This window comes from Pleurodeles waltl, chromosome 7, assembly GCF_031143425.1.
Source record: "Pleurodeles waltl isolate 20211129_DDA chromosome 7, aPleWal1.hap1.20221129, whole genome shotgun sequence".
NCBI lineage: Eukaryota > Metazoa > Chordata > Amphibia > Caudata > Salamandridae > Pleurodeles > Pleurodeles waltl.
Genome location: NC_090446.1, coordinates 1,133,040,570 through 1,133,060,183, shown reverse-complemented (window position 1 = coordinate 1,133,060,183; position 19,614 = coordinate 1,133,040,570). Strand labels below are relative to the sequence as shown.

The 19,614-nt window shown below is 45.6% G+C and overlaps 1 protein-coding gene across 1 annotated transcript in view; it reads right to left on the bottom strand.

The window, feature by feature from the left end:
- LOC138246014 (unconventional myosin-XVB-like) overlaps positions 1 to 19,614 on the bottom strand; it is a 794,810-nt gene that overhangs the window by 144,889 nt on the left and 630,307 nt on the right. The window contains exons 37-38 of the mRNA XM_069200161.1: positions 19,354 to 19,450; positions 18,822 to 18,970 (exon numbers count right to left, since the gene is read on the bottom strand). Of these exons, the coding sequence (XP_069056262.1) occupies positions 18,822 to 18,970; positions 19,354 to 19,450 (246 nt within the window). The remainder of the gene's footprint in view (positions 1 to 18,821; positions 18,971 to 19,353; positions 19,451 to 19,614) is intronic.

Here is a 19,614-nt window from a genome sequence, read left to right as displayed (position 1 = left end):
AGTGCAAGGAATAGGGAAGATATCACATTTTAGCCCTTTTATGTAACAGCTTGCGAAGTACAGGGAAACTCCTGCAAGGCACATGTGCTCATTCATTCATTCATTCATTAATTTGAGGTGCTCATTCAAATTCACTAACAGATTTGCATTTTCTAACGGAGTTGTCCTGGACAGGTTTGTGGTCTCAAATTAGATGTAATCAAACTGCTGACTCGGGCCGCAGATTTACCGCACAATATTGGACAACTTATCAGAAATGCACTAGCATAGTAAATTGAAATTTATAGCCAAAATTAAAACTTGGTATTCGTGGTGCATACTCTGTGATGCCTCCCTGGAGTGAGAACAGGGGGATGACGTTTAATCGCCTTTAGCCTTCTTATGCGTGCGCGGAGACTGATCATTTGACTTAGGCGTGAATGACGCAAAGAACAGTGACCTAGACCGGGAATGGGCTGACGAAATTTAATAGGTCCAGCCCCCTTCTTGTGCTCCGCTTCACGCTCCCTGATAGCCTTTGGATGCACGAGAGAGCCTTTAACGCAGGGCTCTGTGTCATGCTTAAGCCAAGGCACCTAAAATAAACGTAATGTGTATCCAGGATCAACAACTGCTTCCGACAGGTACAATGCGGCTGAAATCATGTCATCCTAGGAGAAAAACATCCCTGTTCACTGTCACAAAAATGATGTCAGTAAAAAACAGAAAAGTTGTGAAAAGAGATCCAGATACTAGACCAAGGGCCCAGAAAAAAGTCACTTCAGACAACTGGACAAAGCCGCCACAGGGACTGATGGCGCCACCTAGCGGGCTATTGCAAAAGTTATTTCTGTTCCCTTTCGGTATGTTTGAGCATTCAAAGGGCGAGGTATCTGCAGTAGTCCTCTTACAACACTTACAGAATTTCCATCAGAAGCACTAATTCACTCTCATAGGTTTTTAATACTGAGATTAACACTGAAATTATTCACTTATTCCACATCTGGATTTGTGCCTAGGAACAAGAGCAATTCTTCTGTACTGCCGCACATACAAACTTCCAGATGTTGTCATCAGATCTAAAAAGTAATTTTTTGGTTCTTTTACGGTTTTCTTGCCTCATTGCCTTCCAATTGTAGGCTGAAATATGTAAACTGTATTCAACAGGGCCGGGCTGGGAACCAAAAGCAGCCTTGGAAAATGTTGTCAGACCACCCCCATCACTGCACGTAGCACGTAAGCCCAGCAATGCGCACCTGACCACTGTAAGAACGGTGTAAGAGGATTGTCCTCCAATTTTTTAATTTTTATAAATGTTTTTTAGGAATTCCAAATACAGTGCTTTATAAAACATTTTTCATTATCGAACCTTGCCCAATCATTGAATGGATGGACAGAACCTGGAGACAGGGCTGCATGGCTCAATGAATGAATAGTTGGATGGTGAATACTAGGTGGATGAATGAATTCAAGAATAGATGATAGTGGCTAAAGACGTTTAGCTATGTACAGCAAATGGTATTAATGCATTGACTAAGGGTGGGTGCTGGTTTTCATTTCGGCATCTACTTTATAACGTCACCCTCCCCATAATCCTTACGAAACATGCATAGGCCGGATGTATTTAACTCAGTGCACTGATTTAGCAATTCAAAGGATTAAGCACAAACCATTAAGCTTTGATCTAAAATGGGAGAGCGAATCAGATAACCATGTAGTGGCTGAATTGCTCAAAAACCCTGTATCAATCCCGGCTTCCTCAGGACCACATGGTGTGATTCTAGGTGTTAGACCTGTTGGCTCTTGGCATGGTTTCACCTGTCTTTTTGGCTTCTGACCTCATGTTTTCGATCCTGTGCTGAATTTGGTTTTTGCTGGCTTCAGGACTCTGGGTACTTTACCACTGCTGACCAGTGCTAAAGTGCACGTGCTGTCTGCCTAAATGTTACTGGTTGGTTTATCCATGACTGGCATATTTGATTTACTAGTAAGACCCTAGTAACGTGCACTATGTGTGAATAGGGCCTGTAAATCAAATGCTAATAGTGGGCCTGCAGCACTGATTGTGCCACCCACGCACGCAACCTGGGCATCATCTTGAACTCCTCTCTATCCATGATCTGCCAAGTCAACATTGTCTCTTCATCATGCTTCCACACCATCCGACTCCTGCGGAAGACTTTCAAGTAGATTCCATCCGACACGAGGAAGACAGTCACCCACGCACTTATCACTAGCAAACTGGACTATGGCAACGCACTCTATACCGGCATCACCAAGAAACTTCAATCAAGACTACAAATAATCTTTAATGCAACAGCCAGACTCATCCTGGACATCCCCCGACACAGCCACATCTCCTGCCACCTTACAGACCTACACTGGCTCCCAGTCAACAAGCGCATCACATAAAAAACTCCTGATCCACACCAGCACTGAACAACATAGGACTGGCATACCTCAACCACTGCCTCACCTTCTATGTACCCAACAGACATCTCCGTTCTTCCCAGCTCGCCCTTGCAGCTGTCCCCAAGATCCAGAAAAGTACAGCAGAAGGAAGACTCTTCTTCTACCTAGCAGCCTGGACATGGAAAACGCTACCTCCTAAGCTCAGGCAGACTGCTTCATTGAAGGAAGGATCGCAAGACCTGGGAGGACCGCAAGACCTGGCTCTTCGACTGAGCAGTATGCCCACAAACAGCGCCTTGAGACCCTATGGGTGATTAGCTACGCTCTACAAATCTCTGATTGATTTGCTTAGCCCTGTAAACATGTTTGAGACCTGCCACTGCAGTATCTGTGTGTGCAGTTATAACTGCCAGTTCGACTGGGTAAGAGCACCCACTTGCCAAGCCCAACCCTTCCCGTTTACATGTAAGTCACCCCTAAAGTAGGCTCAAGGTAACCCCATCGCAGGGTGCAGTGTATTTAAAAGGTAGGGCATGTACTGATGTGTTTTACATGTCCTGATAGTGAAATACTGCTAAATTCAGCTTTTACTATTGCAAGGCCTATTTCTCCCATAGGTTATCACGGGGACTGCCTTGAAATATCTTTTGAGTGTAATTTACCCTTGGTATTAGATAGAGATATGGAGTTTTGGATCTCTGAACTCACAATGTAAAAATACATCTTTTGGTGATGTTGGTTTTTAAATTGTAAGTTTGAAAATGCCACTTTTAGAAAGTGGGCATTTTCTTACTTAAGCATTTTGTGCTTCTGCCTCTCTGTGGAATACACGCCTGGGTCAGGATGACAGTTAGGATGTTTGTGAATTCACTCTAGACAGTCACATAAAGGGAGCGGAGGTGTGTCCTGCATAATCCTGATGGGTCTTACTGAGCTAGAGTGGTGGGAGGTGTTGACACTTCTACCTTTGCCTGTCCTTACACAAAGCAGTCTCCAACCCCCTGGAGTACATCTGAGGCGAGGGCAGGAAAGACAGGGTCTTGTGCCCTACAAAAATTCTCCTTTGAAGGTTGCCTATTTCAAATGCAAAAATGAGTATAAGTACTGGACCCCTGAAACCACAACTTTAGAACACTTCTGGACCGAGGATATTCTGCCAGGAAGAAGAGCTAAATGCCTTCAGAGCAACTGCCACATTGCCTGTTGCTTTGTTGTGCTAGCCTACTGCTTGCTGCATCTGTCCTGGGAGTGAAAGGACTGGACTTTTCTTTCTACATCTTGTTTTCCAAGGTTCTACAAGAGCTTGAACTTAGCTTGTCTCCTGTTAGAAGTCTCAGGGACATAAAATACTTAATCTGCCAATGACTGGGCTCTTCTGCTTAGAGGCCTGACTTGCCAAGTGGTGCCATCTCCCGTCCCTGGGCCCTTGGAAGTGTAAGCTGGTGACCTGAAGAAGAAAAACCACACACCGACACGTTGCAGCAGAAAAATCATTGCAGCGCCCGTCCTACGGCTGAAGAATTGATGCAGCGCCTGTCTTGCAGCTGCAGAATCGACGCAGCGCCTGTTTCAGCACGGCTCCATCAACACAGCACGTCTGGATTTCCATACATTGTCTCCGGGGCACCAATTTCCCATTGACCACATACTGCAGCAAAGAACAGAGGCTGTGTGTCTGGAAATCAACACATCGCCTTTCCTGCGATGAAAGAATCAATGCATCACCTCCCCTGCCAGTAAGGAACAGGCACATCACATCTCCTGTGAGAAGAGAATTAATGCATCACCAACCCTGTGCAGTAAGGAACCAAAGCATTGCTTTGCTTTTGGGTGCCTCATCTCCCCTGCGGCCTGTATCGTCTTTGCTTTTGACGCATCCCAGGTACTTTGTGCTAAAAGATATAACCATTGATTGCTATGTATTAAGACTCATTGAAACCTTCAAAAACTGATACCTTGTGTACGTTGTCGTTTTGGTCTTGTTTTACTCAGATAAATATTGGCTTTTTTTCTAAACTGGTATGGAGCCTTTTTGTAGCGTTTTCACTGTGTTACTGTCTGTGTGCGTACAAATATTTTACACATTGCCTCTGAGATGAGCGTGACTGCTCGTGCCAAGCTACCAAGGAGGTGAGCAGGGGTTATCTTAGCTGTGTGACTCCCTTACCCTGATGAGAGTGAGGGTCCCTACTTGGGCAGGGTGCAAGCGAACCACTGCCAACCAGAGACCTCATTTCTAACACTAGGCATTTTTTTTTTTTTTTACAGTGTCTCCTTTTCTTTTGTCCACAGAGAGCACCTTCAAATACATCAGTTTGGAGTGAGTACCGCACAAAAGCAAAAGACTAGAAATTTACTCCATCAATAGTAACTCTCTGCGCCCCATAGAAAGGACAAAAGAGAGACTTTCTCTTCGTTCAGTGGTAGTATTGTTATAAGGGTTGTGATGGAGGCATGAATAATTCTAAATTCATGATTAGAACCTGGAATTTCTAAAGCAATGTTATATTTAATATTCCTAACTTTGAACTGCATAGATCACATTAAAAGTACAGTGTTTTATGTTCTGAAGAGTCCTTATTGTTGTATTGTGTAATATAAGCTGGGTTCCGAGTGTCTCCAGGCGACGAGATTCTGGAATGCGGGTGGCGTGGAGAAGGAAGGCGGTTGGAGATGGAGACAGCCAGAACGGGGTCGTCCTGTAATAAATACATACCTTGGACTATGAAATGAGCCTCACCGTGTGATCCCTGAACATAAAAGTGGCGACGAGGGTGACTTCAACCTGCCGTGTGACGACCCTGGGCCGGCGGAGGTAGCGTTGATGGTGACGCGAGAGGCGTGGACGGAGGAAAAAAAAAAAAATAGGAACCAGGAAGTATTGGAAAAGTGGTGAATCTGCAGACGGACCAGGAAGTATTGGAAAATGTGGTGAATGTACAAATAGAAACAAGGTGACTTTCTTTCCTTTACGCATTTCTTGTGAATCGCATATGCGTGTGCGCGAGGCCGGCACACGCGACAGGAGCTAACGCGCGTGCAACAAAGTGTAAATAGCCGACGCACACGTTTGCTTAGCAACGCGTGTGCTGCAACGGCAAAAAAAAAAAAGAAGAAAAGAGAAATGATAACCAATTAAGCATTATTTAAACTGAATGTGCCAAGAATAAATATTAATTGAAACGCAGTGGACTTAAACATAATAATAGTATCATAGATTGATACAAATTAAACAATACAGGAGACACATAAAATTGAAGTATAAATATTTTAAAAGGAGAACAATGGCAACACAAGCTATATTTCCACCACCAGCATTTCTGGAACTACCAGGAGAACCCTGCATGACCTGGGAGGACAGGAAAGAGGACTTTGTCACATATTTGGAAGCTAGTGGTGGAGAAATGTATGTGGAAAAGAGGAAGCTAGCGATTCTAAAGCAATGCCTAGGGGTAGAAGGTAGGAAAGTATTAAAAACGTTACCATTACAAAGTACACAACAAGGAGACTCGGACCAAGAAGAGGATGTTTATGAAAGTGCCATGACGGCATTGGAAGAAAACTATGGAAAAAATATATATATAGTAGTGGAACGACACAGATTTTTTTCGTACACTCAGAAACCAAATGAGACAATAGATCAGTATGTAAATAGTCTACTTAGATTGGCCATTTCTTGTAAATTCAGATATTTAAATGATGAGATCATACGAGATCAGTTCATAAATAGATTGAAAGACACAAAAATACAGGAGAAGTTATTAAGTTTGAAGAATCCCACCTTGGATAGAACAGTGGAAGTCGCAAGACATATGGAAAGAACAATTATCGTCTCATCCTCTGGATCAAATGGTTTAAGTGTGATGGCTTGAACTATGGCTTCCTTAATTTCATCAAATGCCTCCTGACACTCCTGGGACCACTTAAAATGGCATCCCTTCTTCATCAAGTTCCTTAAAATGTGTACCTTTTCCCGCAAAATGCTCTACAAACTTTGTATAATATTCGGCTAAACCCAAGAATGATCTCAGCTGCTCCTTATTTTGTGGTGCCGGAGCTTTTGCTATAGCATCCATCAACTTCTGCTTAGGTTTTACGCCTTGATGATTCAACGTATGTCCAAGATATTCCACCTCTTCCACGCCAAATTTGCACTTGTTCTTGCTTATGGTAAGTCCAGCTTCCTGTAATTTCATTAATACCTCTGCCAGTATTTTATCATGGCCTGCTCGTTCTCTCCCCATACCAGCACATCATCCTGGAATACCAACTTGTTCCGCACATTGTTCAGTATTCCTTGCATAACTCTTTGGAATACTGTCGAGGCAGATGCCAGGCCAATGCTCCCTCGGTTGTGATGAAGGATGTCAAGTGTCATGATTCTTCCGTCAGACACACCTGGTGGTACGCACTCGATAAATCCAGCGTCGTGAAATACTTTCCTCCTCTCACATCTTGTTTATTCTTGGCAACAGCCAAGCAACAGCAGGCCCCTCATCCCCACAACCCACACTGAAGCCCTGAAGGTCAGCACGGATAGCAATCCTACAAGAGACAGGAACCACTCAAATGTAAACACAGATGGTTCTGAAGCACACTTTTAAACCATTTGTTTTTGAACTATTTATTTATAAGCATTACCGACTGAGATGTGGCTGGCTGAACTTCAACAACAAGACCGGCCCCAACAAGACTGAAACCGGCCCCCAACCTGTTAGCCATCTGGGTAAACGCACGGCGCCCAGTAGCGCGAGTCCGGCTCTGGTTTTCAAACTATTGCGTACCCAAATAGGCACCACCAGGAACGATTCCTATTGGCAAAAGAAATTGCTGTGGACCATGTAACGAAGATAACAATATCTAGCACTGACTGAACGATATATCTTGGTTACTCGAGGCCATCCTAACTCACAAGCTTTAAAGCCTCAGCTTGCTTTTACAGTATGGTGGTACAGCCTTCTAAATAAGCTACTACAGTAAGAACTTATACGTCGTAAATTGTATTAAATGATCTCTCAGGAAACATCCCTAAAGGAAAAAAAATAGACACATCCTCCATTATTTTCAATTCCTTGTTCAGTGATAGCATTAGAAAACATAATTTTATATTCACTTCATATAATGTGTTTGTATAGAGCTGGGGCAATGTGGAGACCACTTCTAATGGAGTTATGGCATGGGATTGCAAGAAGCAAATAGAATGGCACTCATCAGTCAGCCTGTCAAAGTTTTCAGGCAATTCCTGAATTTGTTGACGTAGTCTTCAGTTCTACCGTATGGAGGAAACAAGTTTCAGGGGAAGGACTCATTTTTTTAAAATCTGTTTTTTATTGGATTCAGCATAACTTTCCATCGGATTGCACAAAGCTGTTAAAACTGTGACGTACAGTAATAAAATAATCAATTATTTGCATGCATACATCTAGGGCCAGAGGTAGCAAGCAGTTTTGCCCATTCTGTGTCTATGGGAAAATGTGTTCGTACATATGGCCCCTAGTTCCTTCCCTAACTGGTGCTGTGCCCATGTAGGTCTGCTATGCGTTCTCACTTCAGGATGAGGTTTAGTGCTATTCAGCGCTCCGGATGTACCCAGAGTTGAGTAGAGCTACCAAGGTATAAGAAAATAAGATTAATTATATGTTCAAAAATAAAATAACAAGGTTCCAGTTTAAACAGCAAGAATTAATACTGTCCAATGCAGTGGTGGGAGGGGTGTGTCAGGGTGAGATCCCCATAAAGGGAAAAGGGAGGGGGGATGTCGGGTTACAGATGTTGCCATTGGAGGCAGGTCTTACCACCTACCGATGGGAGGAGCCAGAGAGACCTGGCAGCGGTTTTAGCCCACTCAACCACCTCGCTACACAATGGCTATTCAGTGTCTACTCAGCAGTGATTTAAATGGAAATACGGAAGTGCAGGTACCAACTCTTTGGAGTACCTGTTTGTTCCTGAGAAGTGCTGCCACTCTCCCATTAAATGTATTGCAGCAGTCTCAAGACATGCAAGTACTCTCCCTTTCAAATGAAAGAAGTGTAGGTACTCAGCACTGGACAGTACCTGCCCATTTAAAGTACAGCCCCACACCTTCTAGGCAGCATCCGTGCCATCTAAAGCATAACAAAGACAGGTCTGAACCACGTTCAGCATATGGGGCATGAGGTATGTAATGTGTAGCTAACTGAACTGTGTGAATTGAAAGCGCATTTTTCGCACAAGGGTGTATGTATCTTATACGGTCTGTTCCCATTCATTCACCCGAAGGGTCTGCCAATAAGAGTTTCCCATCTGGTACACAGAAATTACTGGATGACAAGGCAATCAGTTTTGTACAACCAAGAAATCAAGCAGCGGCCGTGTCCAAACGTCCATATGGACTGCAGAAGGTCATGTGTGGAGTGTTATGTGTCTGTGTCTAGCACCCCGCTGAGGCAGTGCACCATCGATAACAACGCAACATAAGTTAAGAATTGGGTGCCCAGTAGGCTCACCCACCAGGTCCTCCTTGGGTTAGAAAGAGCTCCCAGAATAAGTCTCTCAATGTCACTATGTCAGCGTCCGACCACACACTCATTTGGTGGGCCGTAAAGTATCCACCTCTTGGCAGAACCACAAGTGGTAACGGTGGGGCATGTGGGATATCACTCCTCATTCTGCAAAGTGCCCCTCTCAAGCACCTGATGGTGATGCTGAGGAGTTTTGGTTTCGGGTAGGTGTTAGTTTCACTCTCAAAAGCATCGCCAGCAATGCCCCCTCTCTGTGCACCTCTCCAAGCTCCTCCAGTTCAGCTAGGCTGATTCTTGCCAGCCAGTGTGCAAACCACTGTAGCTGCACCACCAGGTAGTAGATCTTATAATCGGGGACCCCTGAGCCTCCTCTGTGGGTAGGCCTTAGAAGTGTGTTCAGGGGCACACAATTGCGTCACCCCTCCCCTGTTAGGTGCCGAAGCAGTGCTGGAGGGCTCTGAACCAGTTCCTTGGTATCCAGATCAGGAGACTGGCAAATATAGGACTGTGGGCAGGATGATCATTTTTGCCAATGTTCTTTGAGCCATGATAGGAAGTCTGAGCGTTCACCAAAAGGCAACATTACCTCTCAAACCATGCAGGGCGTCTCCCCAGGTTGCCCTCCTTGGTAAAAGTGTGAGTGTGATACACCCGGGTACCTAGGTACTTAAAAAAACTCTGGGCTCCCACAGGGTCCTCTCATACTGTACATGTTCTGGAGGTTTCAGTAGTTCAGGGGACACCAAGAATGCACGTTTTTTACCAACTGGTGCACAGCCCGACATCTGACCTAGGTTCCCCAGCAAAGTCACTGCCCACGGGATCCCTGTTTGGGCCTCTCTCAGGCACAGAAGCATGTCATCCGCATACAATGACATTACATTCCCTCTGTCACACCACACAGAGGGATTCCTCTACTGCCCCGGCCACACGTATTATACTAGTAAATTCTTGCATGAAGAGCAAGAGCGAAAGAAGACAACCTTGTCTGGTACCTCAGATCGCAATGGGGTCTGAGATGCACTGGCCCGTATGAACTTGTGCTTGTGACTTCATTATAGTAAGGTCACTCATTTACACCAACCCTCCCCTAGAGACATGCGGGTCATGACTGGCTGCAGATAATCCCCCTGCAGGGTGTCAAATGCCTTCTGTGTCTATGGATAGCACCACTGCCACAGGGTATGGCGAATGCGTGGATTCTTCCAGAACACAATAGTGGTCGCTGTATGTTATATGAGGTGTTTTGGTGGGAATAAAACCAATCTGATCCTTGTGTACCAGGGTTTGTAGGTGAGGCTGCAGCCTATTGGCTAGTACCTTACTAAGGATCTTATAGTCTAGATTTAGCATAGACAATGGTCGATAAGCTGCCACATCAGTGACATCTCCCAAAGGCTTGGGGATGAAAACTGTGAGGGCCTCCCTTGTCGTGTCTGGCATGCTCCAACGCTTTTGCATACATTTTAGCCAGCTTGGGCACTAGCAGGGGTCCATACGCCTGGTAAAATTCTATAGGTAGGTCATCCGCACCAAAGGGTTTACCCTGCAAAAGCTTTTACATAGTTTCCCAAATTTTATTTGCAGGGATAGGTGCTCTGAGCATAACCAGACCATCCCCAGACAGCTGCGGCAACACTGCCCTAGTGAGGAAGGCTCGAGCCCCTCCTCTGGTGTGGGGTTGTGTGACCCATTAAGCTCTCCACAATGTCACATAAACACATCAAGGACGGCCTGTTGGGAGTACACAATCCCCAAGCTATCCCCATGGCATGCTATCCATCTGATGGGGCGCACACTGTCCTCCAGACAGGTCAGCCGTGAGAGCAGTCTACCAGCTCAGCCCCTCTCTGTGTGCACCGGCATCAGATACTCATGTCTATTTAAGACGGGGAGCCATAGTTGCGTGCCTTTCCCTTTCTTCATATATGACAGGCAAGACCTGAGGGTGATTCAGAACCTCTTTCTCCAATCAGCAGATGTCCACCAGTTCACCAGCAGCGTTCTTGCGACCCTCCCTGTTTGGTTGACCTTGCAAGCATCCCACTCAACATTGGTGTGGGATGCCGTGTGAGTATTGGTACTGAAGTATTCCACAATCCTGCCAGCCAGGGGATCCCTGAAAGTGGGTTCATGCAAATAGTGTGAGAAAAGCTGCCAAGTCAGAAAGGGCGATATATTCCTACGCTCTTTAACTCCCATAATCAGCGGTTTATGGTCTGAAGGCGTGCAGCACAGATACTCTGTGTGTGACTAGTGCTGTGATCCTTAAAGAACACACCAATTTGTCAGGGTGGACATGTAAGTCGTGGACTGAGGAGTAAAACGAATAGTCCCTCTGCCCCACGTTTCACGAGCACCATTTGTCAGAGGTCCCAATGGCCCAACCATTCCCTAAAGTCCTGTACCATTCAGATAGACAGGGAGTCTGCAATGGGGGGAGTGGGGAACAGCCGCAATGGGGAAGCAGATCGATCAAGTTTGGCATCAGCAACACAATCATAATCCCCCCAAAAATCAGCAGGGTGTAGGATGCAATGAGAGGATACGTGTAAGCGTCGAGAAGAAATGTGCCTGTTCCACATTTGGGTGCATAAATACTGCTAAATGTGAACTGTAGCCCATTAAGGTTCCCCGTGGTTATGACATAGAGGCCTTTGGTGTCAATGTGCGTCCTCCTAACCTCCAAGGGCGACCCGGGCCGCCATATCTGCGCCCCCTGGAGAAAGAGGAAAACTATATAGTATAGAGATGTCCCCACTTTTTCTGCTGCAGTCTGGTCAGCTCCCCCTCCCCCCACCAGATGTGTCTCTTGGAGAAGTGCCACATCTCTACCCCTGTGTGGCAGGTATGCCAATATGTTAAATAATTTGCTGTCAGATCCCATCACCCGAATGTTCAAGGCGAGGAATGAATATTCTGTCACTCTCTATGTCATGTCAGACATAATCTTCAAGTAATTCCCCTCTCACCCACAGGCAACTCAAGCCTTCACTGCCTCCACTTCTCCAATGAGCCAACTTGCCGCACCTTGACCTCCTTGGTATTCTTGACAGTATGTTAAAGCATTTACATGCCAAAATTGGGTACTTATAAAATAACTATCCCCAACTCCTCCACGCCCGATCGGAAAGGCAAAGGATTTTAGTCAAAGACAGTAAATTTGACACACTGATGAAGACCAAACACCCAGGGTCATGGTGACACAAGAGGGTTGTGCACTGAGGGTGGCTGCCACAATAACAACTCAGGAGGTCCGTCTGCCTCCAGTCCCCTTTGAGCAAATTAATGCAGGAGCTGCTGGCCAGGAGCTAGTCCACTCTGCCTTAGTAAATGTCATAGTGCTGACAGATGTCCTTGACCCCATGTGTCCAGGTGGCCCCAGAAGACAGATCATGCTCCCCCAGTATTTAGAGATTATCCCCGCCAGCCTGAGGGCCAAGGATTAAGCATTCTCATAAGGTGCCAGAATCCAACCTTTCAGATGTTTAATCAGTGTGCTTCTCCAAGGAATTGTGAAGCGACTGTACCTGGAAGGTTATCGTCACCACCTTCCATTGCTCCGTATGTCTTCTGAAACGCCTCTTTGTTTTAGATATTCCTCGTTGTTTCTGTCTCCTGCACTTGGGGAGCAGCACACCATAAATCACTGCTTTATAGTTCTCAAGCCAATCCCAGTCTTTAGTGGGGGTCACTGAAGAACAGAGTACGGCCATCCACTATAATTTTGACTCTACCTGAGAGAGGAGCATGTACCTTATTTCCACCTGTCGTAGCTCTTTCCTCACTGCTGTAAAGGAGGCGCTCTGTTTTTGGACCGCTATGGTGCAACCAAGGAAGATGGGAACCGATGTGTGGTCAACGCTGAAGCGGCCTGCCAATCAGGCCCTCTGCAGAATAAAGTCCCTGTTCCTGTAGTGGAGCAAGTATGCCACCACTGGGCGCAGGAGCCACACCAGTACTCTGTGCGCCCTTTCCAAAGCATAGGATTTCAATGGTCCCTTTGGACCAACTTTCTTCACCAGACAGGCCTCCTGAAAGGCGACCATGTCTGTGCCCTCTACTTTTTCAGGCAGTCTCACTTCTGAACGTTTGATGTTTTGCGGCTTCACCCCTCTGCATCCTTTGCTCTGTGGTCCAGTGTTTCTACTCATTAGAGCAGGTTTGCTAGTTTGTCCTGTAGGTTCTTGACGGTTCGGCGTACCTCTCCAATAGCCTACTCGTTACGGTTTATTTTGTCCGCCACCTTGCAGTGATCATCGTGGAGGATGCAAAGATTCAAGGATAATCTGTCAATTTTACTCTCCAGGATATCCTGAAATGCATTCACGGCAATGAGGATCAATTCCAATTTGCCAGGGGAGCCAGTGATGTCCTGGTCAGGCAGGTGCCACTGGAGGAAGGGGCCCCTTCTGTTCCCACCCTCTCCCCCGCCAGCCAGTCCCCTGTAGCGACCTTCTGTTTGCACCCTCTCCCCCGCCAGCGTGTCTTTTGTAGCGGCCTATGTTGGGTTCAATGCAGTCTTTCACAGGGGCAGGAAGTGAGGGGGGGAGGCTTTGGGTGTGAAATTTCTCTAAATGGTCCCAGCCCCGCTGTGCAGGTCTCACGGGGGTGCAGCAGTGAGCCCCCTTAATGCCACCATAGGATGCACAGGAGTCACCAGTTTCACCACTGGGTGCCTAGTAGTTTGTCTGGATAGAGTCCCCTTCAGCCTCTTGGGCTTGCTCCGAGTCCTCCAGATCTTGACCCCTGACACACTGTTGCTGGATTTTTCCAGAGGTCAGCACCTCACAGCCATCTTGTTGTTGGTGCCTAAAATTGGAATGGGGTTCGCCCTTTGTACTGCCCAAAACACTACACAGCCTCCAGGCTTCACTCTGGGCATCTATCTGTGACAATCCCAAGCAACCCATTCTCTGGCCCTTGTGCTTCTTCATGAGAACTCTTGCCTGTGCTCTGTGCCAGCAGCTCCTCTAACACCGCAGTGGCCTGCATCCCACAGCCGTGGGAGGTAAACTAATGTCTGGCCAGTCACTACACTCTGTAGGCTCCCCACCAGGGCGTCAGCAAGACTGGGCCCCAACCGGGACTGCAGTAGACTATGGAGGCTAGTGAGATCCATTTTGGATACCCCTGGCTGGCCTAGCACAAAAAGGAGTTTGAGGACTTATCACACACAGTGTAAATGTATTGCTTAATTTTTGCAGCTGAAGGGAGGATACCCAGACACTGAAGTGACATGAAGTGAGGAATTGGAGACAAGGCCCCTTTGGATTTTCTATGATGCCTTTTGATAAGCAAGAATCTGCTTATTAGTATCCATGAGCACTGCTATTTGGTTGGTGATAGAGGTGACTGGTGGGGCTGCAGTCTCTGTTATGAAACATGAGGCCTGCCGTTCCTTCCTTGATTTCTCCTTTTGGTAAGCTGATGATAGTCAAGTGCCGAAACCTCACAGCTCTTTGTGCCTCTGTTGTGGCTGCTCCAGGATGCAGACAGTCCAGTGGTACCTGCTGTGTAAAACTTCACTGTACACAAAGGTTGTGTCTGGAGAACAGCCCCAGGAAGAACCCTTGAAAAAAACACCTACCACCAGTTCTACTGTTTCAGACAGTCGATCCACATCTCCTGTCGTGTAGGTGTGCATAAAAGTGGGACCAAAATCACCCCCCTCTGGTCCAGCTCCAAAATTTCTAGGACCAAGGCAGGTAGTGCACCGCAGAATACCCAGAGTAGTGCTGTATAACCAGGGTTGGTGTTTGCCTGAACGCCAGTCTCTCAGAGCTGAGGGAATATCACCTGAAAACTGGATGTTCTGCTGGAGGACCAGAGTGCATGCCCAGAAGTGCCTACAAGCTTGCCTGCCTGCTGAGAGAGGCCAAAAGCCTGCCTTGCCTTGTAGAAGGAGAGACTGTCCAGGAAAGAGCAAGTTCAGGGACGTCTCTGGTGCCTGTGCAACACTCAGGACAAGTGATCTGAGAGCACCCTGTTGCCTGTGGGCACCCCTAGAATCATTCTGGCTCCTGAAGGAAATCACAATACCCCAATCAAGTGCCAGTCCAATCTGTGATTGCATTACCAAGGGCCTAGTGGGGCAATTGCCAAACTGCTAAAGACTCTAGCAGGGCTGCATTAGACAAATTGGTGAAGGCCCAAATGGAGCTCCAACTGCTGAATTACTGAAGGCCAAGTCAGGGCCGCATATCTGGAACAGTTCTCCCTGATGTGGAATACAACTGTCAATTGCAGAGGACTCTGTTCTTGCACCATACCAATATATGGTCCGGTCAGGATAGCACCCCCTCAGGACTGCACCTGTTGTGGCCGGGACACCTATTAGTGTTTTTGCACGTTGTTTCACTTCAATTTCAGTTTACATCTTATTGTGGTTGTCACTTTTATGTCTCATGTTTTCTTGTGTATGGGTAGCCTATGTTTTGTGTATATTTATCATCTAGGACAATGGACTCCACAATTGCAAGGTTGTTTTTCTATTTATGTGTTCTATATATTAGATATCTCCATCTAATGTGCCATTTATCGAAATATCGGCATCCCGTTCAATATATATGTCCTTCTTCCGGTGCTTAAATCTATTGTTGAAACACAAGTTTGGGAACGGCCCTGATGAAGGTGGCCTCCTTAAGAAAGGATCCCCGAAACGCACGTAGGCCTTGGTTCCTACTCTGATTTTGGAGTATTATACAAGAATATTGTGTTATTGGTTATCATATTAGATCACTGTGATTGTGGAGTTTATCACTTCCTGTTTTTGTGTATTTATATTGGTAATATATCATATCAGTATTATCTGTATATAATTCTTGAATTTATCTTTGTATATTGGTGTATATATTAGTGTTGATTGAATGTGGTATGATTGATTTTGTGTAATTTTTGTTTTAAATTGTATTTAATATTATATAATAAAACCTTGTCAAATTATTCTCTGTTTCCATTTAATGATATTTGCTGAAGTGAAGGCTATGACCTTGATGTAGCCCTGGATTAACATATAGCTATTATGATATTGTCGACATACATGAGAAGATAAATATTGTTGCATCACAATCTATTGGAATGTATCTATGTATATAATGTAATTCTAATGTAGCTCTTCATGTTTTTCCTAGCTTTAGCTTGTACTTCCCTGGCCGAGCTACCACATTGGTTTCAGGGACCCTCCTTTGTCTTGGTCCTATGTGGCCGGGACTATGGCCATTGTGGCTGCTATCACCAGGCCCTAGACAAACATCACAGGACCCAGTGCAGCAACCATGAGAAGATGGCTGGGTGGAAACACTATTGAATATAGTCCATGCCTAACCAGACAGACTGAAATAGAGACCTGAAGGTTCTCTGTGGCTTTCCACATGCATGCAGGAAAAACCCTGAAAAAGCAAGATGGCACTTGAACGGACATTCTATCCAGGAAGAAGTAAGACAGACAGAGTGAATGTATTTTCTGAAACGAATTCATACAAATCATAATTGCTCATAGAGCAAGGAGGACCCAGTATCTGCATCTATGGGAGATAGTGCCCAAAGACACTAAGGGGGTTATTCTAACTTTGGAGGAGTGTTAATCCGTCCCAAAAGTGACGGTAAAGTGACGGATATACCACCATCCGTATTACGAGTTCCATAGGATATAATGGACTCGTAATACGGCTGGTGGTAAATCCGTCACTTTTCCGTCACTTTTGGGACGGATTAACACCTCCTCCAAAGTTAGAATAACCCCCTAAATATGTTTATGACTATAAGAGTGTCTAATATTGTGTAACGATGTGTGATTAAGCTATTTTTTTTTACAAAGACAAGCACCAGCTGGACATACACATTATTGGGTATGTTGGTAATTGTTAAGCGCTGAGCTCGAGCACCCCCCTCAAATGTATGTGACTGGTTGACCTCACTACTCTGAGAATCAAGTACACAAGGCTCTGAACATGGCTCAGTTTGCAGAGCCGTAGTAGGATGGGTCAGGGGACATCAGTGGTAAATTAAACCAATCAGCACAGTTGAGGTCCAGTAATCCCTGCCTGCCTTGTGAACCTCCTGTTGCCCGAATAGGGTCTTAGGGGCGCATATGTGGTAGAAAGCATTTTGGCATGGAGAACACTACTAAGATTGTGGACATTTTTAGAAAGGTTTGGTGGGGACCAACGGAAAGAGGCAAGTGAGTGGACCTCTGGACCTAGAGGTAGTATCTTGATGTTGGAACAGTTAAGGCAGAGTCAGCTCAACTGCTTCCAGTTTAGGACAAGTATGAGCTATTTCAGAACTTTCAGAAGATTTCCAAGATCGCTGAAGACTTTCAAGTGAATGTATGTGTCCACTAGAAATATTTGACAGCTCAAGTTAAAGCTCCTGAAATATCTGCAAGCTGCACCACAAAGATAATAACTCGGGCATTTGAAACATGAGCTACAAGACAGTTCCCATTATAGTGGATTTAAAAATGAAATTTAGTCACAGGTCATGTTTAGGTGTGCAATGTATGAAGAAAAGAAGAAAAACCTCCTAAAGATTCCTGTGCATAAAGAGCCACAAGATGGTATAGTAGGTATCCTCTCTTTTAAAACAGTTCCATGATAAGTATCTACCTCCTCTTCCCACTCTGTAAATCACTACCTACTCTGAATACTAAACGACTCAGTCACTAATATCAATCTGGTCATTAGCTAGAACTGTTTTATGCAAAGTTTTCCGAATTACACTATTTTTAGTGTACCTTTTCTCTTCAGCATCCAACAGATTCTATGAGCATTGATCTCATTCATGCATTAGATTGTCACCTGAGTCATTGTCATCAGTGCAACAAGCTAGGACATAAGCAACGGTCCAGGTTCACTGTGCGCGACTTTTTCGAAGATTGAGAATCTCTATTCTTTGGAAGAACCCTACTTGTAATTAGATGAGGTATGGCCACTGTTTGTACTGAGAATGAGGTGCAACTCACTTTTCATGTCAAAATAAATCTCCTAAAAATGTCAGAATGTAAAAAGAATGAGGCACAGTGGCCTGCTGTGGCTAGAATGAAGTGCAGTGTTCTGGCTCTGAAGTGAATTAGATGCAATGCATTGTAATGACATGCAGTGCCATTACTGTAATAATTAGGTGCAACACCATGAATATGAAAAGAATGATGTGTAGCTCGCTTGCGGGTGAGTAGTGAGATGCAGTGTTTTGTTGCGATGAGAATAAGAAGTATCAATTACCCTATATGAGCAGGGCTCACTCGCTGAGCAATAGTCAGAATTAAGCTAATGAAATGGTGGTGAAATCTCCTGCATGCATGAGAGGGAGATGTTTTCCTGGCTGTGAGTAAATAATCTACATCTGAGGGGATTGGTGAGAAAGAGGTTCCTCAGATGCCCGTGGGAACAATAAGATGCATTCCTTGCTTGTGGTGAGGATGAGATGTCCTACCTGTGATGAGAATGAGGTTTGCCCCGTACTGGTGGAAAGAATATGGTGCACCGACTGCCTTTGGGGTGAATGAAGTGCCGCCCATGCATCCCTTGCCTGAAGAGGATGTTGGGTGCAGCCACTGACAGTGGTGAGAATGGGATGCATTGTCTTACCTGCAGGTAAGGTGAGAAGCAGTGTTCTAGCTGTGGTGAGGGAGAAAGGCAGTGTCCTTTCTCCAATGGGAATGAGAGGCAGTGTCCAGGCGTGGTTAAGCTGTGAATGTCTGTCCTACCAGTGGTGAGGGTATGAAAGACATCATCTGTGTGAAGGAAGTATACATCTGCCTTGGGTAAGCAAGAGGTGAAGTGCCCTTCTTAGAGAGCGAGATGCAGTAGTCAGCTGTTGAGGAAATTACATGCACCCTACTTAGGTGGAGAGCAATATGCAGTGTTGTAGCTCTGGTGAGAATGAGGCGAATCTCCCGCCCTAGATACAGAAGCACTTGCTCACCTGGTTATAGTGGACGGTTGTGTACATCTCATTCTCAAAGTGCAGTGCTATCTTCCAGGTGATGCGTCTGAACTCCATGCTCACCGAGTTATCTTCCAACAAGAAGTCATGGATGTATTCCTCCCCTCGGATGGGCCTCACCACCTGACCTGCGCACACAAGATTGTCATTGGTTACTAATGTCCGAATCCCTGATGTATATAACCTCTCAGGAATGGCAAAGATTAATAGGTTACAGGGTATTTAAGAGGTTTTCCCGAAAATGGTGTTTATGAAAAGGCCAACGAATGAAATTTTCATCTTCAAAACTAGTGACCCATCAGAAGCACAAGCCTTATATGTGATGGACTTTGAATCAGCCATATTCTGAGGAAACAACTGAAAATGTTCAGGTTGGCTCACAAACCGGTAAGTTGCTAGCAGACACTTTCTAGTTTAGAACCCAACCTGGAGTCTCAATCCAGAGCTGCAGCATTTACATTCCTGCTCTATACCCAGCAGCCCCTAGTTAAGATCCCCTGCATCCACTGACCTTGGCTCTTGTTGGCAAATATTGCAAACTCCCGGGTCTCCGAAGGCTCATCAATACCCAGCTGCCCACACAGATCCTTCACTACATGACCAGCCACCTGGGGGAGAGGAGAGAGAGAAGGCAAGGAGGGAAGGGGGGAAGAGCAGGGCATAGTGAAGAGGAGAGAAGGGGATGCAGGGCATGAACACATTAGTGGGATTGTATTAAGAACTAGTAATCACAGTGCCTTTTCCAAAACTGCACCATCAGTGTACAGCAATC